The sequence below is a fragment of the Aulostomus chinensis genome, chromosome 19, assembly GCF_037954235.1.
Source record: "Aulostomus chinensis isolate RoL2024-O1b breed Wild chromosome 19, RoL_Achi_v1.0, whole genome shotgun sequence".
NCBI classification, from domain to species: Eukaryota; Metazoa; Chordata; class Actinopteri; order Syngnathiformes; family Aulostomidae; genus Aulostomus; species Aulostomus chinensis.
Window position 1 is genome coordinate 9,732,133 of NC_141338.1, and position 25,638 is coordinate 9,757,770.

At 43.6% G+C, this 25,638-nt stretch overlaps 3 protein-coding genes across 3 annotated transcripts; all 3 read left to right on the forward strand.

Moving 5' to 3' along the window:
- On the forward strand, positions 1 to 8,084 carry zmynd19 (zinc finger, MYND-type containing 19). The gene is made up of 6 exons (XM_086187738.1): positions 1 to 350; positions 3,133 to 3,192; positions 3,425 to 3,531; positions 3,945 to 4,085; positions 4,468 to 4,648; positions 4,742 to 8,084. Exons 1-6 carry the CDS (start codon positions 300 to 302, stop codon positions 4,883 to 4,885), a joined length of 684 nt encoding a protein of 227 aa, XP_086043864.1. The 5' UTR covers positions 1 to 299; the 3' UTR covers positions 4,886 to 8,084.
- A 1,523-nt stretch (positions 8,085 to 9,607) lies between these two features.
- tmem141 (transmembrane protein 141) lies at positions 9,608 to 11,505 on the forward strand. The gene is made up of 5 exons (XM_086187413.1): positions 9,608 to 9,803; positions 9,944 to 10,010; positions 10,592 to 10,675; positions 10,761 to 10,880; positions 10,992 to 11,505. Exons 1-5 carry the CDS (start codon positions 9,750 to 9,752, stop codon positions 11,051 to 11,053), a joined length of 387 nt encoding a protein of 128 aa, XP_086043539.1. The 5' UTR covers positions 9,608 to 9,749; the 3' UTR covers positions 11,054 to 11,505.
- Positions 11,506 to 14,884: 3,379 nt separating this feature from the next.
- On the forward strand, positions 14,885 to 25,440 carry sapcd2 (suppressor APC domain containing 2). Its single transcript, XM_086187411.1, has 6 exons — positions 14,885 to 15,909; positions 18,784 to 18,917; positions 22,340 to 22,486; positions 22,659 to 22,760; positions 23,477 to 23,599; positions 23,713 to 25,440. Exons 1-6 carry the CDS (start codon positions 15,120 to 15,122, stop codon positions 23,839 to 23,841), a joined length of 1,425 nt encoding a protein of 474 aa, XP_086043537.1. The 5' UTR covers positions 14,885 to 15,119; the 3' UTR covers positions 23,842 to 25,440.
- The last annotated feature ends 198 nt before the right edge of the window (positions 25,441 to 25,638 follow it).

A 25,638-nucleotide genomic window follows, 5' to 3' on the forward strand; every position in this document is an offset into this window, starting at 1 on the left:
GTTTTCTATTGGACAGCGGGCTCTGACGCAAAAACGTAACGTTACAGTTGATTGGGCGGTCAGTTGAGTGGCTGGTCCCTCCTCGCAGCAGCTCGCTCGCCTTTCCTACGCCAGCAGCGGTGTGTGTCACCGAGGCCGGGCTGCTGCCGGAGAGACCCGGAGTGACGGCTGATACTAAAGCAGTTAACCCGAGTGGGCATCGCAACGGGGGCTGAGGGGCTGCCCCGTCTACTTTCAACCCCGAGTACTCTTTCGGTTTGATCCCACGGCTCGCTCTGCGGCCGCTGTTCGTCCTCCTGATGTCGGATTTCAAGCTCGGGATTGTTCGGCTCGGCCGTGTGGCCGGGAAGGTGAGCTGGATTCCAGGGCTGCCATGTGCGGCCGGGGGAGGGCCCGCGGGGACCACAAAAGGCGCAGGAAAAACTGTTTTTTCGGTGATGAGTCGTTGCTACACACATGACTTGGTGTTTATCAAAACATTGGCTATGTGGGTTTATCGCAAGTTTAACTGTTTTAGCCGAATTTGAAGGGATTAGAGAAGCCGGCCGTGCCAGACTGGTTTTCTGTGCCTGCGCCGACACCACGCACTATCGCTATGAAGCTAACGTTAGCTAGCATGTAGCGGGAAACGTTAGCGGTTAGCGAACTGTAAACGGTGAATATTGGCACCAAAGTAACCACCCTGGTCCTTATTTAATAGTTACCGCTGATGTGTAATGTAGGAAAATATCAGCCCGTTTAGGCGGTGTGATCGTGGCATTGTTACGAGTTGTGTGTTTCCGTTAGCAATGCCACGTTAGCTGTGTTATTTGGGTTGCACGGTGTCGGCTGATGAGGAAGCCATTGCCCTGTGCTTCATCTTCTGCTTCTTTTGTGCAACGTGACAAAGCACCGGTAGAAGAGCTTCTGTTTCCCCTGCTCTGACCGAAAACTCTTATTTTGTGTTGAGAGCTAACGTTATGTGATATACAAATGCTCCCGGGCTGCTTGTCTCAAAACACGGAGGGGGAGACAGTAGAAGGGGTTTCGGGTGAGCTGTGACACATCAGCTTCCCACCTGCGAGTGACAGTCCTCCGATCAGCTGTTAGTATACATGATGACACCTTTGACACAGTAAAGTTTGTGGAGACAACAGTCGAGATCAGGTGTCATGTTGCGTGTTTCGACCCAGCGGTATGAGGGGAACACAGTGCTGTGTGGAACCACTGTCAGCTGGCAGGGGGGCTCCTGTGTTGGTGTCTGGACACGTGCAGTTGTGAGTCCCACCCACAGGGAGCTCAGGTAGCTGGTTAAACGGTTTACACGTGTCCTTGTCGGCCCTTGTTACCTCGTTCAAGAAGGTTATATTTTCAGTTCTGTCTCAGTGGGATCACTCAAAACAACCTGGCTGAATTTCAATAACTTAAGAATACATTTAATTTACATCCCTATGTGTATTTTTTTCACTTTTAATAAGTGTTGTGAGGTTTACAACAGTCATAAATAACGATAAATACATTACAAAGAACAGTAATTCTGTTTAGAAGTGAGAAAATGGGCTCTTGTATCTAAATTAATATCAGTTTAGCCGGATGGAATTGGATCAGATTCATCTCTATTTTGCAATGTCCTATACTTGAATAAGGTCAGTCAGAATAAGCAATAATCTAATGTCGATGTGGAGTTTTCTGATCTTGTTACTGACCTGCGTTGTAGAGAAGTAAACACCTTAATTGCAGTAAAAAAAAATTCTACCTGCTGTATTGCTGTGTACACTGTGTCTACATGGTCCGACTTTTATCAAGCGATACAAACAACTCTAACTAAGCACAGTTTTTTGCATCATTAGCAAGGAAAAACTACATGTACCAGTGTACCAGTACCAGTGTACCAGCATGATATTGCTTCAGTATGACAGAAAAGGTTTCAGGGTCAATTCCGCATGTAAACTCCTGAAGGAGAATGTAGCGATGTAATGCGGGTGGCTTTTTGAGTCATTAGCCAGGCTTCAATCTGTAAAACGGAAACAGGAATTTGGATGGGATATTCTGACAGAAAGTCATTTAAATACCCAACACAGAATATCATCTTATTTAGAATAAGTTCTTAAATTTAGAAATTATCTGATTATTGCTGTCGATATCGATGTCGTCCACCTCGCTTCCTGAGCTGACCCACCAAGTGAAGAGAGACCTTTAACTGCCTGAGGTAGATGTTAGCTACGCGAGACCAGGGTTTTTAGGAAGGAATCTAAATGACTTTTAACTCAGGCTGATTTCACTATGTTCAGCAGGGTCTCCTGTCTCTCCGAGTAAAACTGGGGCAACAGCAGTTGCAGTCTTTGAGTTGTAAGCCAGAGCTCTGGAGGCATCCCTTAGCTGTTCGCTTGTTGTATTCACTATAGTCTAAGCAGTTATCATTTCCATGGCAACCTCCAACTGTAGTTGAACCCTCTTAACTGGTGAGGCTGCTTCTCTGACTTGACCGGCGTTCCTGTCAGTCTAAGCTCTGTTTTGACTTATGTTATTGTTAAAACTCATTGTTGGTGTATTATCATGTGTAATTAGCTTGAATCCTGCCTCATCTTAGATGGAACCAGTCGACCCAGTGTTGGAACATAGTGTGGCTGCTCTCACAAAATTGGATACTTCTATCTGGTTGTGAGCATTGTTACACAAAACCTACCTGGCTGATTTTTTTTCTGAACTTGATGGATGAATATAGAATAGGACGGGGCCCAACCTAACACAATTTGGGGCATGAGTGACTTGATAGCTGTAGGGGCACATACCGCATGGGTGCAAATACCCTGAGCAGCAAGTCACTGCCCTGGTTTGACTCCAGGCTGATATCCAGGGAACCTGATGAAGTGATGGAGCCTGTTTCGCCCAGCAGTTTTGGTTGAGAAATGCGCACCACAAGGTCTGCTTTTGTTGGTGAATGTGTACTTTTACCAAACATTTCTACTGGCTAGGGTGCAGGATGGGAGTGAATTATTTGATCACCATAGTGACTTGTTTTTCACCCCTCATTGGGGACATGTTGCTAAATGGGGCAGGTCATGAGAAACTAGCTTTTTTTCCTTTTCATTATAGAGTTGTGGCTGTTGTTTCAGTCAGTAACACAATTTCTCCTCTCCTTTCCCTCATCAGACAAAATACACACTGATCGATGAGCAGGACATACCACTTGTGGAAAATTACGCCTTTGAGGTAAATATAAAGCTTAAAGGTTACTTTCCACTTCTATGTTAAAGTACAGTCATCAGACCCAGTGTTGCGAAGGGTTACATTGTTATATTGTCTTGTAGCATTTCTCTAACCACAAAGGCTTGGTGGTGGTGGTGGTGGTGATGATGATGATGATACTTGAGTAATATCATGTAAAGTCAGTCTTATACTGTTGCATCCTCTGTGCTTAATGGTAAAATAATTCCTCTTCCAGGCTCGTATGGAGGTAGATGCAGATGGCAATGGAGCCAAGATCTTTGCCTACGCTTTTGACATCGGTAAAGGCCGCTGGGCAGGAAGGCCGTTGCACGAGCTGCTCTGGTGAGTCTTTTGGAGATCAAATCAGCCAAAATGAATCTGGTGTAACTTTCTTGGGAAACAAGATGTTGTATGTTTCTCTGAGATGAATCAAAGCTTTACATCAGTTTAGGATCCCTGTCGTTGTCGCCGGCAAGTCTTTTTGAATGACATTCATGTGTCTCAGTACCCATTAAAGGCTTCTGTAAACAAAGAAATTAAAATGACAGTCATTATTAGTGACTAAACTGCTTCCAGCCCTCAGAATTGATGCTCTTACACAAGGCCCGTGTGGGCTGAGCAGTAAACAATGAAGACATTGACATTCCTGATGGCACATCTATATTATTGAATAATGCTCTCACCACATCTATATCATTGAATAATGCTCTCACTGTAATGAAGCTGAGGTTGTTGGTCCCCGTGTCTTTACTCAGGGAGAAACACAGAGGTGGCATCGCCCCCAGTTTTCAAGTCATCCACATCAACTCGGTTACAGTGGACAACCGGTTAGACAACCTACGACTGGTGCCAGTGGGCTGGAGCCCCAAACCAGAGGAGATTTCCAGCAAGCAGAGGTACATGCATACATATCAGTATTGCAGAAGTAACTGTACCAGCATTCTCTTGATCTGTAGGGACGGACCTTTGGGTTTGGACTAAATATTTAAAAATATTACTCAAAAATGGGAACTTGCTGGCTGAGAAAATGTTGTGCTTTCTTTGTGCATCTAAAATATTTTTTTCATTGTTTGCAACACAAGCTTTGCAGACAGTTACATCATTGAAATTGAATTATTTTGTCAGTCACTTTCTGAAAACATTTGACAAAATTTAAACATCAGTCACTAAGAGTTGCAGGTTTTCTGAGCCCTGAATGAGTGACTCGAATTTTTTGTTGCCTGTAAGGTCAGATTCTGCTTCTGTAGGTACTAATTTGTCCCATGTTTCCTGGTCTAGAGAGCAGTCACTGTACTGGCTGGCCATCCAGCAGGTCCCGGCTGACCCGGTGGAGGAGCAATACCTGGAGCTGAGCCGCACACGCTACTACAATGCTAACGGGGAGCTGGTGGAGGAGGAGGAGTGCTCCTGCACATACTACGAGTGTCATTACCCTCCTTGTTCACTCATTGAGAGGAGGGTGAGTTTTGTAGCCAACTTCCTAATGGAACACGTTCATGTTGGTTTTAAAGGAAAGATGGGTGTATGAGATTGTCTCCTTTTCTCTCCACAGCTTCGGGAGTTCAACATCTGTGGACGCTGCCAGGTAGCGCGTTACTGCGGCTCCCAGTGCCAGCAGAGGGACTGGCCCGCTCACAAGAAGCAGTGTCGAGAGCGCAAGCGGGTGCTGGCCCTGGAGTCGGAGCCTGAGCGATGATCTGCTCTCCTCCTCAACCATGAGAGGAGGAGGAGGAGGAGGAGGAGGAGGATGATGATGATGATGGACGGACGGACGGACGGACGGGCAGGGGGTTTGACATGTGGGAGGGGAGCAGGGATGAAGAGCTAAGTGCTGATCAGATACTTACGACGGAGGACAAAGTTGGTTGATTGTTAAATGAATTCAAGGGGTCTGAAGACAGAGGAGGAGGAGGGTGAAGGAGAATAAAGCAAAAAGACGTCTGCCACTTCCCAGAACTGGTGAATCTCCATAGCTTGCTTCACGTGGATGACAGGGAAAGGTACTCTTTTGTTTTTTTGTCTTTATTTTTCTCGAGGAGGGAGACCCTCGAGCTCTACCTGCTGCTATTGTTGTTGTTGTTTTTGTTTTGTTTTTTTGGATGTGAGGGGTGAAAAGTTGTCTTGTTGACGAACTGGACAAGCTTCTTTTGGAACACTGTCAAACACGGACAATTCTCGTCATCCACCTTTACGCTCCTCTGCCCAGCTGCTGGGTGCGGAGATGTCTGTGCAGGCGGGGGTGGGTTTGGGGGCACCCAGGGGCTATAGTAACTGTCATTCAGCTGGTACAATGGGACATGGACCTTTTCACTGTATCGCTCCCTCTCTGGCCTCTCTGGCGCACACGTCTGCCATTGACACCGACACCTCAGCCACCCCACCATGTCTGTCACACCTCCACCCCAACAACCCCCCTGCAGCCAACACACAGATTTCACTGATTGAATCACACTACCAGTATTTGTGTGTGTGTGTGTGTGTGTGTGTGTGTGTGTGTGTGTGTGTGTGTGTGTATACGCACGAGTGCGAGCTGCTTGTGTATGAGCTGCCAAGGACTTTAAAATAAGCAGATATCTTCTTAAAGGGGCCATATTACAGCTAAAAGTTTTATATTAAACCTTAAATTGGTGGGTTTAAATTTCACCGTTCAATCATTAAATAGCTGCCAAATTAAGGCATTCCTTTTTTTTTTCTTTTATTAAGATGTTTTCTCCAATTCATTTTTTAATCAGCCTGATCACTTAAGACACGGTACAAAGTTTTAATCTGAAAAACTAACTGGAGTTATATTATTAGCAGTTCAGATGCCTTCTAAAGCTTCCAGTTTAAAAACACACACACACACACAAAAAAACCAAGCTGTTCCTGGTGTTATTTGGTACTTTGAGGTTCCTCTTTTATGACCCAACAACAGTAACTGTCAATGTGATGAAAGCACTGATCTCATGGATTCAGTGACGTCTACTAGAGTCTCTCTTGACCTTGGCACCCCTCTGTTAACTGGTTGAAATCCCTCCAATCTGGCTCATTTTGCTGGTTTTTAACAAACTCAACAGTATTTTTATTTTTGCATTTGCTGTGTGTGTGTGTGTGTGTGTGTGTGTGTGCGTGAGAGAGAGAGAGAGAGGAGGTGCTCGGTTGTGACAGTTTGGGTTTTTTTTTTTTTTTTTTGGGAAGAAATTCTATCAATGGAGCTATATTTATTTAAAAACATTTTTGATTGTGTTTTGTCCTGGTGATATTTGAAGGCAAACTGAAGTGGACGATATGGGACCTTTTGTTGTCTTTTGGAGGTGTGTGTGTGTGTGTGTGCGTGTGCGTGGATGGTGGGCAGGACTGAACCTTTCATCCCAGTTACTTGATTGTTTTTCTAAGTCTTTCTTTCATTCTTGATCCTGAACGAACGAGTCCTCCCTGCTGTTGTCCTTCCAGATGTTCCATGAAAACACTGCACACCTTGATTGTCACTAATATCTTCCACGTGTGAGACGTCTCGGGACTGTAAACTTGAATCCCCTCCTTGTTTATACGCCCCCCCCCCCCTTCTCTTTTGGAGACAGGTTTTAATGAACTGAACCGTGTCCGACTTTGGTTTTCTAAACGACACGGCGGTCCGTGTCAACTTCTCTCCTCAATCGCCTGCCTTCCTTGTATTACCTACAAATGCACACCTGCTTAATGTGTCCTCTTGTGTCTTTGGTGAGGGGTCCAGACACGAGCATGTAATTCACAGATGTACATGCGACTTGTTGATTGTTTATTTTGTACGTGTGTGTGAACAGGTTTTCAACACTGCACTAAAACATGGCTCCCGTGTTATAGCGTTATTTGTCATAGATGGGGTGTGATTTGAATGGAGTGTACAGATTGCGTCTGAAATCTTTTCGTTTTGTTTTGTAAGAATATAAACATTAATCACCTAGAAATAAAGAGCTACAATATGTGAATAGAAGTACAGTTGGGGAGGGAGGGGGGATAACTGACGGTTGCTTTTCCAATGTAAAATGATAATAAATGAAATGAAACTCATTTGTTGGAGTCGTTTAGGTGTGAAGACTCAGGACTGTCAAGTTAGAGAAAATATTTTAAAGAATTTTCTTGTTCCTTACAGTTGAACGAGCCTTTTATTTATCATAACTTTATCTTAATAACACCTCCTCCCCTGTTGGGTTTTACAATTTAATCTATGATTTTCGTTGGTCACATAACTACAAAAAAACAAAGAAACTTAAATAACACACTCCTCCAGCAAGGCAAACTCAGCCAAAAGGAAGTTTTCTTGAAGTTGCAGGGATCTCCTGCACATTTGGCTTCCTAATCAGGTCACAATACACCACTCAGCCAGATTTGGCTAAATTTGATTTATTTTTATTTTTATTTTTTGGTTTGTTTTTTTGCCTGCATCCTGCAAAGGCAGCAGAATCTTGGCTTCCTTGGTGGAGGTAATGGTGTTTCTGGTGGATGGTGTTAATTTTCTTTTGTTCATTGCAAAAAAATCCAATTTTAGAGGCGGGTTCTAGAGTTTATGGAGGCTGCTTAAAAGTATTGGTCATACTGGCTTGAAGAGTTTATTATAGAAGGGAGTACAGGACTGGACTATCAGTGATATAAATATTAAACCCCTACAAGCAGTATCTGAAATTCCCACTGCCAAATTGTATAGAGTTAACAAAAGTTTATTTTTAATTGTATTGAGTAGGAAGAAGTAAAATGCTGATTATGTCCTGCCCTGCACATCAAAAATCTAAATCAAAAGAGAGGGAGAAGCTAATTTACATCATAAATCATATGAAACATTGAAATATATAAAGGGAATCATTTTAATACACACTAAGCTATTCTTCCATTTGGTCTCTTTATTCTTTTCTTTGTCTTACCCCCCCCCCCCCCCCCAATCCTTTCTCCTATAACAAGGACCAGATTTGCAGCAGCTCCCCTTCAGCTGTCTGGTAACTTTAGCCTCTGTTTTACTCCTGTCTGTGCAGTAGCTGCATTCCCTCCATCTGCCTTCTTCATCTTTTTCATCTTGCATGTTTCCTTCCATCAGTTTTCTTCTGCTTAGCCTGTTAAGGGTCGGGGGTGGGGGGGTTGTTGGAGCCTATCCCAGCAGCCTTCAGGCAAGAGGCAGGGTTCAGCCTGGACAGGTCACCAGTCCATCACAGGACCAACACATAGAGACAGACAACCATTCACACTCACAGTCACACCTCCAGTCAATTTAGAGTATCAATCAGCCTCGTCCCCTCTTGATGTCTTTGGACTGTGGGAGGAAGCTGGAGTACCAGAGAGAACCCACACAGGAACAGGAAGAACATGCAGACTCCACACAGAAAGACGGGACTCAAACCCAGAACCTTCTTGCTGTGAGGCGACAGCGCTGACCACTGCACCACTGTGCTTCCCTCGCATGTTTCCTGTCACCTCTATTTGGGTGCTGTGGTGTCAGAGTTAAGTAGAGGGGTCACAGAGGTCTCTCACGTGACGTATAACATTCAGAAGTAACAAAAAGAAAAATCTGAGAGCTGAAGAGGAACGGCATGATGCACTTGACATAAAATAAGTGCTTTGGGTGGAAAAAGGTTGCCACTCATCTCATAATATATTTAAATGTATTTTATTGTCCATCCATCCATTTTCTATAGCACTTATCTGTTAAGGGTTGCAGGAGCGAGGGTGGCAGGAGCTTATCCCAGCTGACCCTGGGTGAGAGGCAGGGTTCACCCCGGACAGGTCGCCAGTCCATTGCAGGGCCATCAGGAGCAATTAGAAGTTCAAGATCTTGCTCATGAATACTTGGACAATGGGGGAAGTGAGGATCTAACCAGCGACCCTTTGGTTGCTAAGACAGCCACTCTACCTCCGAGCCATGCAGCACTAATTGTATTGTTCTCTTTTTAGTTTTTACTCTAATGGCATGAGTGTAACTGAGCCACTGATGACCTGAATTTAAAGTGAAGAATAAAGTATGTTTATAAATTCATAACAACTTCAAACCTGATTTACCACTCATTTATTTTTGTTGATCAGGCAATATGTATGTTTTCAGTGAGCCATTGGATAGTTGTGTTATAAAATATCTCATTCCTTCCTTGAGTAGCTTATGTGGAGTTTATAAGCCGTGAAAGCGCCATCTCACATATGAACATTTGTCATATTCAGTTGATTTGCAGTAGGTCTTTTGTTTTCTTTAGTTTGTGTTTCAAAGTTATTGTTTTGAGGTAGTTGTTTTCTATGGTGTTGTTCTATTAACTTCAATGAAAGTAAGGAGCAGCCTTTTATGGCTCAATACTTTTTTCATACCCAAATTCAACCATCTATTGTTCACTGCGTGAAACGACTGTTCCCCCTGATCGTATGAAATGAGCTGCAGTATTACCGCCTATCCTCCAGGTGTCACTCGTTTCGAAGGGTTGCTACTGATATACTCTTTGTGTTTGTTGTTGGCTTCAAGTGCGGAAGTTATATAACAACACAACTGTTTGTACAGTATCACCAGTGGTAATAAGCTAGTGTTTTAGTCACTGTAGACGATAATTTTCAGCTGTAGCAGTCCGAACAAGATGGTCAATATCGGTCTCAGCAGAGTGGACGACGCAGTGGCAGCGAAACACCCGGTAGGTCTCGTCCTCGTTGGTCTATCACCTCTGCTGGGGCGCTGGAAAGTCACGTGAACCAGCAGCTGGACAGACTAGGACCATAAATATACTCTGATTCAAATTAATTGGTTTTGTTTTCTTTCTGGCGTATTTGTAAGGGTTTACAAAGCTACGCCGCCTGTCAGTCTCGTGCCTTCATGGCGGGGACTGGAACCTTCATCCTTGGTGAGTGGTTAAAGCTCTAACCTCTCTAGAAACACAATAACTAGACATAAGATATAATATAGTTTGTATTTTCACCGTCCTCTGGATGAGTCTACTGTTTAAAATACCTGCGAACCTGCAGACACACTGAAAGAAATATAATGAGAGTAGTGCATGTATTCACCACACGAGGGCGCCATGTTTGCAGTTTTCTTGTATCAATCAAGCCGGATATTTTTCCTTCATGGTGCAAACTGAGAGTTTTACACATTAGACATTGATATTCATTGCTTGTTTAAAAAAAAAGGCTGTCAATTTTATACAGAAGTAAAATGGTTTATCAGAAGCCAACAGTGTAAATTAAGGTTTTAGTCTGATATTCTGTGGTTTAAAATCTGGCCCGTCTACAATCACATTTATGCCATTTGGCTTTCTTGGTCACATGTTATCTCCAGAGGCAGTGTATATTCAAATCACACATAGCTGAGAGTCAAATTGAATTCAGCATCAATGAAAAGAGTAACACCTGCCAACAAGAAGTGTTTTGGTGTAAAGGCTGCAGGATTGATGCCCCACTGACACGTGCCATCCTGCTCTTACAGGTACTGCTGGCTTGTTCACCATCCAGAAGGTTCTACAGAAAAAACTCCCTTATCCTTTACAGTGGAACCTCTTCATCTCCATCTGTGAGAAACTTTACATGAGCCTTTCCTATAAATCAGTGACCATTCCTCTCATTCATATTCTTTTCCTCTACCTACCTTTTCTCAGTGGTGTCATCAGTCAGCAGTTACACAGTCACACGCTGGGAAACACAGAAATGCTCTGACCTCTGGTTATTACTAGAAACTGGCAAAGTCCCAGATAGATCGCCTCAGACGCCGCCTGAGGGTGAGTTCAGGACCTTTCCCACTGTCCTCATAGCTCAGTGGTATTCCCAACAGATTCATCTCAGCTGAATGAAAATGCTATTCACTAAAATGGTTGTCTGTTTGTTTTTAGTGCATACTGAAGACGAAGCAAAAGACACTGGGAAGACAAAATACGGTGATGTGATGCAGTAAACACAAAGATGTTTATGTACTGTACATAGTGACACCATTTCAGAATTCTGGTGATATCCAGAAAAGCTGCTTATGAACTATAGAGCAAGCTGGCTGTTTTTCATTTTTGAAATGTACCAGAAGTCATTCAATTTCTGAGTTTGTGGTGCTTTTGGCATTCAGAGCAACAGCATTAACATGTGGATAAACACATGAGTGTTCTGAATCAGAGGTCAGGAATTAGTTTGGGTTTTTAGGAGGAATCAGATGTTAAGCTTGTGATCTGGTATTATTATTTGGTTGTGTGGGTGTAACATGCAACACAATTAAGGCTGTATTACCACTTGACGTCACTAGGTGTCAGTGTGCACCTCATGAGATCCCCAACCAGAAGGATAACCAGTTGTTTTTATTTATATATAACAAAAGGTTGAAATGTGCCATCGTGGATTGATTTTGTTCTTTGATTAAAACTTGGAGAGCAGTGTCAAGAACTCAACCATTTTTTTTTGGTGGAATGTTTATTCTTTTTTTATTTCAGTGGTGATGTATTCAATACTGCATTCATACACCAAATCACCAGATTCATATTTTCCATCCTTGTTTGTTGCTGTTTGAGACAAGATGACTGCATGGATGTGAGCAGCCTTTTTTATGTGGCACAAGTAAATGCACAAGTGTCATAACTACATGCCTACATTTTGGGAACCGTTTGTCATCCTGCCCAGTGCCAGACAAGAGGATCAATACCCCTCTCTCCTCTGTACTGAGAAGAGGTCAGCTGACTGCTAGTTAGCGTAACACAATAAATAGTAGTCGGTGGGAAGGTTAGCATCCCCTCTATCTTGCCTGCTCAGCTTCTAAAACCTGTTGTTACTCTCTTGTATTTTCTGGTTCCAACAGATAAGTACAGTAGCAGTCACTCTTCTAGTTGTCCACAAACATTTTGTGTTGTTAGCTGAAGTCTAATGGGGCTTGAGGTGCTGTGTCAAATTACTGTGCTTTATCAGGAAAGTAGTCCCAGCTTTGTCTGATTCTAAAAATGACAATACTTCAGCATTTAAAAATTTGATTTCATAATTAATGTCGTGTAGACTCTTTAATGCATGGAAGAACCACTTCAGTGAAAGTCTATTTGATAACTTTAGACGGGGGTATGCTAACTTCCATCCATTTCCAGTCATTGCGCTAAGCTAACTCGTGATCAGCAGGTTTCTGTGGGTCTCTGCTCCCTAATTCAACAAACAGGAGAGAATGGTAGCCATCCACGAGGATGGCATGAACTGTATTTCCTTAAAAATTGTGTCCCTGTGAGCCACAGTGAGCCAGCAGGTCTGGGAACTGGGTCACTCTCCACCTGTGCTCTTTCCATATCAAAATGCTTCACATGACAAAAGGACTTCAGACTGGGAACGTTAAAAAGCACTTGCCTATATATTCCTAATGCATATTAAACTTCACTCTGACCCTAATTTGCAGAGCTGTACTCGCTTGCATCAGCAAATCCACTGGAATGTCAACCCGAGAAACAATAGTGTCTTTCAAGAAAGCAATGTCCAGTCATCATGGAGAACAAACCAAAGACAGTTGACTAAAAAACCCGGAGTTGGAAATGTGTTTGCCATCAGGAACCAAACCTGCTAAGACTTTCATAGTAAAATCTTAATTTTGGCTTTGATTTAATGCTCTTTTTTTCCCCCCTCCATGCCACTGTGCAGCTTGAATCCACCCCCACTCTTGCTTGCTCTCGCTTTCGTCCTCCCACTGTAATTCAAATCTGATTTAACACCTCTGAAATTTGAAGGTTCTCATGAATTGAATAAATCTCTCAAATCCTTTGTCACATGCACACTGATACCACTGAAGGAAAAGACTTAAACTGGAGCTAATGAGAGGAAGTGGAGCTGAGGATTTGTGCTTGTTGAATAACTAAAACCAACAGCTGTGGTGGTGACTGGCCTCTGGCATGCTTGGCAAACTCTTGAAAGTGTTATGAAGCCTCAAGAGTGTGTGTGAGAGAGTGTTTTGTGTAGCAGCGGTGCATGTGCATGGCAGCAGAAGACAGAGCGATGAGGAGAGAGGGGTTGAGTGCTCATTTGTCTGACCCCCTGTGTCAAACTGTCCCACCGAGCTGAGCTACGAGCGGTCACTGTTTGTGTCATTTCCTCCTCTTTCTTTCAGCTTCTGTCTTCTTTACAGGCTGAAACTGAGAGCATTCCTGCAGATCCAAGTGGAAAAAACACCTCAAACTACCCCTGAGGTTAATCTATACTCAAATACAAATATTGGATATTGGGTCATTTGTTCTATTGGACCTCTACTGGACTTTTGCCTGCAGCTCTAATCAATTCTCACAAATACATGTGTTAACTAGAATAACTGGTGTATGATAGATTGTCCAGGGAGATGAGGACTTATTACGCGCCCTATCTTTCAGGCTCAGTGATGGGCGTAACTCAGGAAAGATGCCATCGGATAGTGATAATAGTGAGAAGGCAGGAGATAAATTACAGCAAATTCCTCATGACAGTGAATCTTCAACATTAAAGCTGAAGCGGGGTGAGCGTTCAAGTCCGGGCAGGTCAGAGATAAACTTCAGAGTGAGTCATCGCTGTTGAAGGAGAAACACAATAAGTGTTCCAGAAGTGTCAGCAAAGATTCCAGCCCGGCTGAGAGAATGACTTGAGATATTTTGCAGTATTGTGTAATAATGCTACATGACTTTATGATTTGGATCATTTTTTTGAACAGTCTTAGTTCTCTTGTTTTCCAGGTTCTTGTTTTGTTTATTGTGCACATGTTTCAGGTTTCAATCTCGTACAGAACCTGAGAAATTAAGGTTTTAGTGGTTGTTTAATTCTGTAATGTTTGCAGAAAACTCATGTTTTAGGAGGTTATTTGCAAAAATTCCGTTTTAATTTTTTAATTCTAAGCTAGTTATTTGGGACATTATTGCTTACAAATGCTTGAAAATTCATAATGTTGCACAACTTCAAGTTAATTCCCAGTGTTGTTGTTTTTTTGAAGTCATGGGGAAAATGCAACTTAAATGAATATATAAGCTACTTTTTAGGCAAGGATAAATTAAGCTACATAAAATACCCTGTTTGGTACTGGTAACATTATTTATTTAAGTAACACTCTTTTTGATAGTTTTCAGTTGGATAGAGGAGCTGAGGTTTAGGTTGCCTCGGAGCTCCAGCAGCTACTCGTCAAGATGGTTGTAATTATTATTGTACACTCTACATCCAGAGGGGCACAGTGGGGGCCCTTGTCCATGTTGCCCACCCCCCTTGAACCACCTCTGCAAATGCAAACTACCCTGTGTGGATAGAACAATGTTTAGTCAAATACAACATAACCAAATGATATCGGTCTAATCTAGCATTTCTTAAGTAAGCTTCCTACTGGACTGTAATCTGATTTATTGCAGTTTATTATTCCAACCCTTGTCTATTCAGATAGAGGGTGAAATACTTAGGTCAACAATATAGTCACGTTTTGGAGAATAAGTGGGATGAAGTTTGTCGAGTATATTGTTAGAATTGCTCTGCAATTTAGCCATAGAATGAAATAGCAAAGAGGCTTTGAATTAATGCTGTAGGGTCTTGTGTTTCCTTTGTCGGGGGCTGAGAGGAGACAGTCTATCCAGCTTTTTGTGATTAGCTGGAGGAAATAATATCCATCGCGGCTTTATGAATAACGTATGAACATTGGTAATAACAAAAGCGCAACTCAAACTGGAGCTCACCTCGGCTCTGCGCCAATCAGCGTTCAGCTCGCGCTCGTAGCGTCCAATCGGGGACCGCATTGCCCTCGCGCACAGCCGTTTGAAGGGCGGTCCTCGGCCAGAAGGAATGTATGGAGCTCAGGAGCGGAGGAGCCCAGGAAGCAAGGTAGAGTTGGCCCAAAAACAGTGAAATATAGATAGTGATATACATATATTGAAGGGTAAACGTCTTCGTAAGAGTGCGTCATTTTGGTTTTCGGTCAGTAAGAGTTTGTTTAATTATCCTATGAGTCCAGCCGGGTGTTTATATAAAGTCAGCCAGCCGGTGTTGGTGTGTTTTGGTTGATATCAACACTCATGGCTCTGATAGCGACCGAGCAGGGCTGCAAGATGAACGGCACCTCGGTGATTTACAGCAGAGTTGGACCCAGAAAAGAAGTATTTCAAGGAAAGGCGGACGGTTTTAAAGCTGCTCCTATGCAGCCTAAAGAGACGGAGTACTCAACAGATGGTCTACCGAAAGCGTTCCTGCACAGCTTGAGGACCCTCTTTGACATCCTGGATGACAGTGGTCGGGGTTATGTACACATCTCAGAGATTGAGAGCCGCTGGCAGGGTGCAGACACCCGGGAGCTGCCCGGCGGGGTGTTGAGCTGCCTCAGGAGGGTCACTCCTCCTCATGGCTGCCTCACTTTCGAGCGGTTCGTGGCAGGTCTGCGGTACTCCATGCTCAACCCGGAGAACAGCACACACTTCAGAGCTCAGGTGGCCGTTCAACCGCAGCAGGCTCCAAAACAGCTCCAGAAGTCCGCTCCGCTGTCCACATGTAGCGTCGGGACCCGGGTTGAGAACAAGGTCCGTCCGCTGGGGCCGAGCAACGTGCCCAACACTCAGCAACAGCACCGGGCTTCCTCCCTGCAGAACCGGACCAGGCCGGAGGAGGGGTACTCTGCGTGTGGTCCGGCGCGTTACAGCGCGGGCTTCGAGAGGTCCGGGCGGAGTTTGGAGCGGATACACGGAGCTCCAGAGGGCGGGTGTTATCGGATCGACCCGGGCCATGGTACCAAGACAACCCAGCAGCCCCAGCAGAGCCGGGTCAGGTCCATTGAGTCTCTGGCTCTGGAGTCACCGCAGGTCCAAGGACCAAGTGAGTACCCAAGTAAAGAACACTTGATTGAGGCCATCACAGGGGGCTGATGTCCTCATCAATATGTTACAACAACATGTCAACATTCAGATTTAATAACGCAACACCAGCACACACTACACAGAGAGCATATTTGGTAAAAATAAATAGATAAATAAAAAGAGGTCATTTATGTTTAGTACTCATCCTCATTTGTTGGTTATTTGTTTATGATATAACTCAGAGAGAGAGTTTTTATCCAATACACAACTGTGCCCACTGACACCGATTCCTCTACTTTTTATTGAATATAATCAGTATGGTAGACAAGATATGCAATAAAGTTTGGATTGGTACGCTGATTGGCACCATCAATCCAAGATCCCAGTTCTACCGTAAAGCTGCACAAATTCCCGCAAGAATCTCTCAAAGCTCATGTCTATGTTTTTAGTTATCTTGTTTTGTCCAATCAACAAGCCCACATTTACAATAATACAAACAGAGGAATCCAAAATCAGATTTTTCACATTCAAAATGTTTAAACAATCAGCTAGTTTTAGTTTGCTGCTCCTGTGAAACTAAAACAAAATGTCATCTTGAAACCAAAAACTACGGACAAGGAATCAAAAGTAGGACGAATCTATCTTTGAATATCTGCAAGTGGGCAGAGAAGAATACATTTAATTCCAGTGAGCGAGCATTGGATTGCATGCATAACTGAGCTGATACGTCCATTGCAATCCAGCCAGTTCACATACCCTAATTGGATCTGCTGATGCCATGGTGCACACACACACACACACACACACACACACACACACAAGCCTCTGTGTCATTCAACTGCTCGAAAGTGTTAAAGGAGTCTTTTGCTGACCCTCAATTGGGGTCAACAACTTTAGCTATTGGGGTTTGACAACACACTTCTCAGGTATCTCTATGATGTCACAAACAGGCCTGTTGAAGGATCTCTGCTGCATCTTTGGCTACCTGGTTGAATAATTGCCGTTACAAACCCAGGTCAGGTCAGAGATCATGTAAGAAATGCCTGCAGATTTTGAGGGTCGTCCTTTCAGAGGAAGCAGGGTCATCTCCTCCGTGGCCCTCACACTGAGGGTGGGTGATGGTCACTCTCTCCCTGGTGTGGTGGATGTAGGTGGAAAGAACTGTGGAGAAATTCCCAGTGTTCATTATCTCGTTCATACATACACGCTTATAAACCTCACATGATCATACAAGCGTTGTCTTGTTCTCTTTCTCTCACGCACTCCCTCAGCAGGAGTCTCTCTGAGTTAGTCTCATCTCTCTACAGCCAGGCCTGCCTGGAGATTAAAGAGTGATACCCTCACTCCTCTCTACTGAGCTCTCTAGTTGGTCTCTACTCTTATCACTCACACTCAGGACACTGTTGGTTCTCCATTTCATAGCTACAGCACATGCACCCTGGAGCCTAACGTGAGGTCAATTAAGCTCTAACCTTGACTCTAAACACATTTTAGTTGACATGATAAGATAAAATAAGAGGTTATTAATCCCACATCAAGGGATATTCACTTGCTACAGCAGCTAGCATATTAAACACAATAGGGTCAACATGACAGTAACACAGACAAACAGAACTACTTAAAAAAAGACAAGTAAAGAACCACATAACAACCTGCAAAAACACGTGCATAACAAATGTGGGAGACTGTGATTTAAAATTTTAAACCAAGTGCAGGGATTCCGCACATTGTGATAATCATAATCACTTTAATTTAAGAATGTGGAGGTAAGTGCAGTTTTAACTATAAATTAGGGTCCTGCATATTTATGACTGGTGATGTGTAGTGGAGACAGTTTAAGTTGTGTGAGTGTTAATAACTTAAAATTTGTGGCAGACCTCACTGATGCTTCTTTGCAAACAGTCGCAGCCTCTTTTGAAAGGGATGAGATCATGTATCCAGTAATCACATTTTAGTGTCATATTTACGTGAATGCAATTGTGTATCTTTACGACGGGGGAGTGCGCGCACTACCAACGAGCATGACGGCTACTACCACTGACCACCTTCTCTCTTCACCACATACTAAACTAGGCTATTTAGTGCAGACAGACAGAAAGACCAGCAGTGTCTGTGATGTAATCCCTCACATGCAGCCAAACCCCGCTGGATTAGTCCAGATTACAGCAGGAAGGCCGGGGCTCACTGAATCAAAGCAGCGGTGAAATCCTGGCCAACACCCTGGACATCAAAGTGCTGCTACTCATTAACGCTCTCGCTTTCTCTTGGCTTTTGGAAACAGATACAATGGTTATGTGCACATGCATCTAATATATGTAAATATGTAATGTTTGAAATGTAATCAAGGAGTTCTGGTATTCTCCACAAACGTCCCACTTTCACAAGAGTGTCTGTAAGTAACATTAAAATGCAGGCAGGTTCTGCTGCTGTGTGTGACATCACCACTTTTTCTTTTTTTAGGAGTTCATAGCTCAGATGCTTCACATATTTCCCTCTGCACCGGTGAACTCATTCTCAGTCAAGTAATCCAGTAAGGACGGTGATAGTCTGCTCATCAGACTATCAGTATTTATTGAAGTTTCTTTGGTTTCATATGCATTTCAAATATTGATGTTTTTGCTACATTTATAATACAGTGCTGAGGTTATAGATGTTAAAAAGAAAATAACCCTGCTTTGTTGATACCAGTAATTTGTAGAGTACAGCTCCCTCCTGTGGTTTACACAGGCAGCCCAAACACATCACCAGGCCCAAATCATATGCCAACTGAAGGCTTCTTTGTCTTGCATAATATGTTGTATCACTGAAAGCACTGCGACCGTTACATGTTATGAGTGTTTCATAGAAGCCTCAAACAAACCTGCAGTAATTACAGACTTTCATGTCCGTCTAGGTGTCGTGAAATCAGGCTTACCAAGATCTCACAGTGAATCAGCAACAGGATTTACAGGAGGCTCCAGGCGACACGGGCGGAGTCGAGAGGAACAGAGGCGGCATACCATATCCAACGGAGTGGATTACGAAATGGTTGGTATACACACGCACAAGCACATCTACCCACTCACGAATGTCTGAAAGGCTTTTATAAAAGTCGAAGCCTCGGCCAATTTGTGCTCCAGTCACAAACATGCCTGTATGCCAGTCGTGCTCATGTAAATACAGTATTTCAACATATGTGGATCTTTCAGTGGCGTAATCAAATCCAGCAGCACCACTGCTGCTGCTTCGTGCCTCTTTTCAAAAATTGCCTCTCTATAAAACCTTGTCTTCAACTTCTTTCAATCAACATGGGAAATCACTTCAGTGAGAGGAAACTTTTTCCACCTCAGAAACAAAGCATGCCTGTGTCCATCCTGTTTCTCTCAGGATCAGAAACCCTTGTCCATGCACATCAGCTCCAGAGTGGACTGTTGCAGTAGTTAGCTGTCTAAGGTTCACCTGCTAAATTCCTCCACAGATATACACCACAACTCTGCTGCTCGTCTGCTCTCACACTCCCACACCCGTGACCACATCACCCCTACAAAACCTCCACTGGCTCCCTGTTGTCCCCCAATGAAGCCACTTTAGGCTCCTCCCTTACTTATTCAAACAATCCCTCAAAACTCACCTCTTTAAAACTGCCTACCACCGCTGTCCTCTGTTTCCTGTGCTACTGAGTACCTCGAAAAGTGATAAAGTATAAAGTCTAATTTTTTTTTTTTTAATTCTACAACACTCCTTCACAAGCAAATCAACACACTCATTATGTCTGCCGAAACAGCAAACTCTGGCTGAGACACCTGAGATGAATGCCATCGATTCACATCTGCAGCTACTAAATTCAGGACATATAAGAAATCAATGACTGCGTCCATTCTGGGATTAAAAAAAAGAAGTTCTTTATGACATACGTTTGAGACGTTTGACCTTCATTAAAAAGTGGAGCTCCAGAAATCATGAGTTGGTCATCCCTACTAGAATGTCATCTGTGATATTTCTTTGTATAAATTTTTCTGCATCTCAAATAGAAGATGTAGATCCAGGCCTCTGACTGAAATTGCAGAAGACCTGCAGATGAATGGATAAAATGAAAATAATCTTGAGTTGCTCCATACGTATATGTTTCTCCAATAAGGTTTGACATGACAGCAATAAATACCCGAGGAAGATGGTTGGGGTTTTTTCTTAGGTATGGTCATCATTCTAGCTGAGCTGGATGGAAGTGTATGCAGGGGATCAGTAGCGAAGTCTCTCAGAGGTGTGGACCTCTACTCGGGCTTTGATGTCCTGTTTGAGGTGATTTGACTTGCTACAAATTTTGTTCGCGCTGAGAGGTAAACTGTGGGAACATGAAACTGTTTGGGTAAAGTAAAAAGAGGTTTGTGGTTCAGACCCCATTTCACTCTCGATTGGCCACCACATTCTCCTCCCACTCCTCTGCCCCCTGCCTCCCCCTCAGTCTGCCCCTCCCACCCTCTAGTCTGAAGCTCATGCCTGCTTTCACTCTCCGTCTCTCCCCCTGCTTCACCATTTCTCATTTTCTCCATCTTGCCTGCTCTCCCTACTTCTCTCCCTGTTTGTCTCTCTGTCTCTCTCCCCCCCAACCCCGCCCCCCACCCCCACCCCTTGGCCTCGGTGTCTGAGGAGGCAGACTGATCAATACCCCTCCTTCTCCCGCCCTCCCTACCCCTCTCCTCCTCCCCTTTCCCTCTGTCCCTCCCACCCAGGCCGACTTGGCCCGCTGCTGCCCTGATGGTAGTGAGCCGGGTCGGGCCCAGGGGCCTGGTAGAAGTTGAGGACTCGTTTGGCCGCCCCAGCCCAGCCTGGACGGCTGTGTGGGCAGCCTACACCACTGTCTTCATCCCCCTCAGCAGTAGCCTCTACAGCAGCAAGGCCCTGCAGTTTTTCCTCTGGGTGAGTATGGAGGGGGACAGGCAGAAATGTTAGTAGACAAGAGAGAGCTTGTGTTTATTTCTTCAGGTTAGGGTGATGGTGAAGACAAATAGTGGCGCTATTCTTGTGAGCAGCTCATCTTCTGGGAATTCATTGTTTATATTGAACATGATAGTAGAAACCACTGGTGCAAACTGTAGGTGCCTCTGGTTCAAGGGAGAGTTTGTCTTTGGACTGGGACAGAAATGAAGTTAATCAGGTTGCTGATTTAGAAAAGTCAATGGCTTTATCAGGCAAATATTTACTAGTTTCAGTTGTCGAAATATGTTAAAGTGCTGCTTGACTGGAGTTTTTGCTTGACCACACCAGACTGTCTACGGCTGATTGGAATTTTCATCAATCAGTGTTAGTATTTGTTTGCTGTAGTCCTTCACTGTGTTTGATTTCATGATCTGATCTTTCATGGTTGTGCTTCAAGGTTTGAAACAAATTGTCCTCTGATGCTCCGTGGCAATGATGTAGCTTTTGTGCCTGTAGCTCAACAGCTTGTGTCATGTCATTGTATGTATGTGCGCAGTATTTGTGTATGTATGTGCGTGTGCATTTGCGCACGTTGTGTGTGTGTGTGTGTGTGTGTGTGTGTGTGTGTGTATGTGTGTGCCTACATGCTTGCCCTCTCAGCCAGCTAGCACATGGAAACTGGGTTCACACAACTATACATCTCTGCCCTATCTGTGTGTTTTTTCTCTCCCCTGCTCTCTTTCTCTTTGGTGGGGTTTCCTGCCACATTCATGCAGCCTGACACTGGGTCATGCTTACCAACCAACAAACCAACCAACCAACCCCCCCCCCCTCAAGCTTTCTTTGTGTGCTCTCCTTTTGATAGAATTTGAAAATGTTCAATAGCGTTTGATTTTGGCTTCCTAACATCCCTTCAACCCTCTTTGAGTATGTGTGGCTGTGTTTGAAACAACATCAGTGAGCCCTGGAATGTGGTGAGCAACATGATGGACAGAGGGATGGAGCGATGGGTGGATAGAAAAATGACACACCAGGTGGCTGAATGCCAGTGGTGAGGCCTGGACTGTGGCAGTGTGCTGCATGGACAGCCTGGTCAGCACAACTCATTGCAGCAGCCTTTTAAGCTGTACAGACACACACACACACACACACACACACACACACACACACACAAAAACCTTTTCTCTCACACATCTCTCCCTCTGTCTCTTTCACACACACACTGGGTTGGATGTAGTTGAAGTGGGGTGCCTGTTCACCCCATTCTTAGGTTGCTGCACGGTTGCCATGACGCTGGACTGATTGCTCCTCTAAACATTGTTCAGGATGGGAGTCCGGCACAATTGGTATGGCACCATTGTCTCTGCCAGCACAAAAGACTTTGCTGCAGATGCTCCTGTGAAAAGATGGACGTTCGTCCACTAACATGAAAATAAAGTGTGTTCTTTCCGCCGGGTCTGTGTGATAAACCTACACGGACAGTGACCTCAGGCTGGTTTGTCTGTTCTTAATCCCATTTCTCCCATTTTCCTGTTTACTCTTAACTCACATAGTTGAAGCAAATGAAAGAGCTGGAACAAGAGAAAGACTCCCTACTGGCGGGCCTGGAGGTGGTGGAGCGGGCCCGGGACTGGTACCAGGGCCAAATCCACAATGTCACTGAGAGACAGCGGCAGGTCGGCCAGAGCTCCCACTGCACGGTCAGTTGAAAGACGCTGGTCTGTCTTCAGTTTCTAGCAGCGATGTCTTAAATAAACATACCATCCTTCCCTACCATCACGTTTTGTCAATGTCCTTATCTTCTTTACATTACCCTGCAAACTACTTTGTTAATTCTCATTCAGCTGTTTTCTACACGACATGTCCTTGTAGGATTTTTTCACAGAGGCCAATCAGACTCGCATGAATGTTCTGATTCCCAAATTGCAAGAAGTCAACCGCTGCCTTAATGACCTAATTTCCTGCACTGGAATGGTGAGGTTTTGTTTTGTTTTTTCTACATATAGATTAGGTTTTTACATGACATGATACCTGTTAGTTCTAATTTAAAATGCATCATCACCCCTCCCCCTTATTACTCGTAAGTCAAATTTATGTGACACAAAATGTAATGGGTTCTTCTTAAAATAGCCTTCAGGGAAACGGCTGATGCAAAAGTCCAGTGGGTTAGATTTAGAGGGGTCTTTTCAGTCATGGAATATAATATTCATGACTGTGTTCCTTAGTGTATAATCACCTGAAACTAAGAGTCTGTGTGAATTAGTTTGCTAAGAATGAGCCCTTTGTTCCACATAGGGAGCAGGTCCTCTTCCACTAAGCCTGCCATGTTTCCACAGTAGCCCACAATTGACAAAACAGACCCTTAAGACTTCTTGCTTTTGGTATTTTTACATTGAAGTGGTCATTTGAATTTGCTAATACAAATAAAGGATAACAAATAATAATGGTTGGAAGAGGAATGAAGTGGTTGCTGGTGAAGTCTGAGAACCCTGAAGGCCACCATACAGTTGGTGCTTCATTTGGTAGTAGTCTGGAACTGCACCACTAGATGCCACTGAATCCCACACACTGGTCCTTTAAGCTGATACAGTCAGGTTGAAGGGAAATGATGAAAAATAAAACTTGTTAAAAATGCATCTGTATTTTTGGGCGCAGTTTCCCTTCACCTCTGGTTCTTCTTCCTTTGTCAGCCATCATCATTTCCTTCCAGTGGTGCTCAGACAGGAGCGCTCTCTAGCAGTTCCCAGCCTCCAGCCCCAGCTCCACCTCAAGCCATCCAGAGACTGAAGGACCAGAACCGACTTCTCACGCAGGTTTGTCCCCAATAGACAGCCAATACTGTTTTCTTCATTTAGACGATGTCATGTTTTCATCCTTTAGAAATTTTGTGTCACTCCCTCTGATTACGTTCTTTCCTTTCATGAAGGAGGTGACAGAGAAGAGCGAACGGATTGCCCAGCTGGAGCAGGAGAAGTCCGCCTTGATAAAACAGCTCTTTGAGGCTCGTGCGCGCAGCGCACAAGACACCAGCACCCTGGATTCCACCTTCATCTGAAAACCCCCAGCACCAAAATGTTCCAATCAGGGGTCATCCACAATACGGACATGACTGCGCTGGTCTGGGGCCAACTTTAATAAGACTAGCTAACCCTTGTTTACCCAACTGACCACCTCGTGGTAGTGACGCACCTTGTGCCATGACACGCCAACACCCTTGACTTGTGATCACTCCATCCCAGAAACTAATCATGCACTTCCGCGATCTGAACACTCCCGAACCCAGAGGTTTACACGCTGCCTTGAATCCTACCAAAACAGTTCAATCAGGGCAGCAGCATCTGCAATTTCTCCACTTTTTTGTGTTTATTTCTGCTGCTCGACTTCACGAGAAACAATAAAAAAAAAAAAACTTCTACTCTAGGTGGCCAAGTAAAGTGGTCAGAAAAGCTGCTGGACAAGGAGGGGTAATGATTCTGTTGGAATAAAATGCCATATTCTTACAGTTACATGAATGAAACTAGCTGCATCTGGTGGCTGTGACCTATCAGTTATATTTTGTTTACATTTTATAAAGTTTGGTACCTTGATCTAAAACACATATATGAATATCACTTTGCCCTTTTCTCAGTTCTTCCTACCTGATCATGTAATTCCTGCATTGACTTTCTGGTTTGTAGAGTGTTTTATTTTGAACACTGAGAATATTACCTGTAAAAGAACAGTTTTTATATTATGGTAGCATGTTTCAATGTCAAAAGACCTTCATGAATTTTGAGATGATTTATTAAGATTGGAGTTGTATAAAAAAGAAAAGAAATGGGAGGTCAGCCTTCAAGCCAACGAGATGGATGAGAGAAGTTTGAAAGTTTGCACATTAGAGGAGCGTCAAGGGGGACGAAGACGTGGTAGACGGTGAATGTGTCGGGGCCATCGCCTGCTGAGCTCGTTTGGGAGATATTATATCACGTTAGAAACACACACAAAAAAATCAGTGCTACATTCCTTGTGCGTCTTTACAGTTGCATGGGTCATATTTTCAGCTATTTATCTTCTGAAGAGATTTGTTGTAAACCTGAGTAAAAAACCCTTCTGTCTTCTAAAGTGTCCCTCTGGATGGTTTTAGACTAAAAACACTTGGCCACACGTGTGTTTACATGAGTATTTAGTTTGTTGGTGGCAGTAGAAAAATAAAAGCCGTAGATTTATAATGGATCTGTTTGGTACTGCTGGGAGGTCCGCACATAACATCCTGTTGAATGTTTGTTTCCCACTTGCTTGTTTTTGCTGCTCAAACTACATTATGTGAGTGAAACTCTTTTCCTCCTGCTTTCTATCAAGTGAACTTTGAATGAAATGTAAAATAAATACAACAAACAGGGTACTTCAGTGGTCGTTTATGTTCTTTTTTTTAATTTAGAATTTGAACACCATTAGAGTGGTCATTTTAACTGTTTTTGCCTAATTTGAAGAGAAACACGCCACCCAATGGACACTGCCGTATATTCAATATTTTTAACTGCCACATTTATCCTTTGTCATCCCATTTCCTTGTATAACTATTTTTTTTAATATTTGGAGGATTGATAAAGAAAATGTTCAGATCAGATTCGATTTCAGAATTAGGTGTGTACAAATCTTTGCGAAATAATAATAATAAAAAAAAATCCATCAATTTGTTGTGACTTACTGTTTTAAATTAGGGAAATCTCCACTGAAGTGAGTACAATCAGAATATTATTCATGCACCACTTTGTTTTGATTGAAAATATCCCAGCTGGAATCCCAGCTTTCATTCATTCATGTTCATGGGTGTGTGTGTGTGTGTTTGTTGCTGTGTGTGACTGCTCAGCAT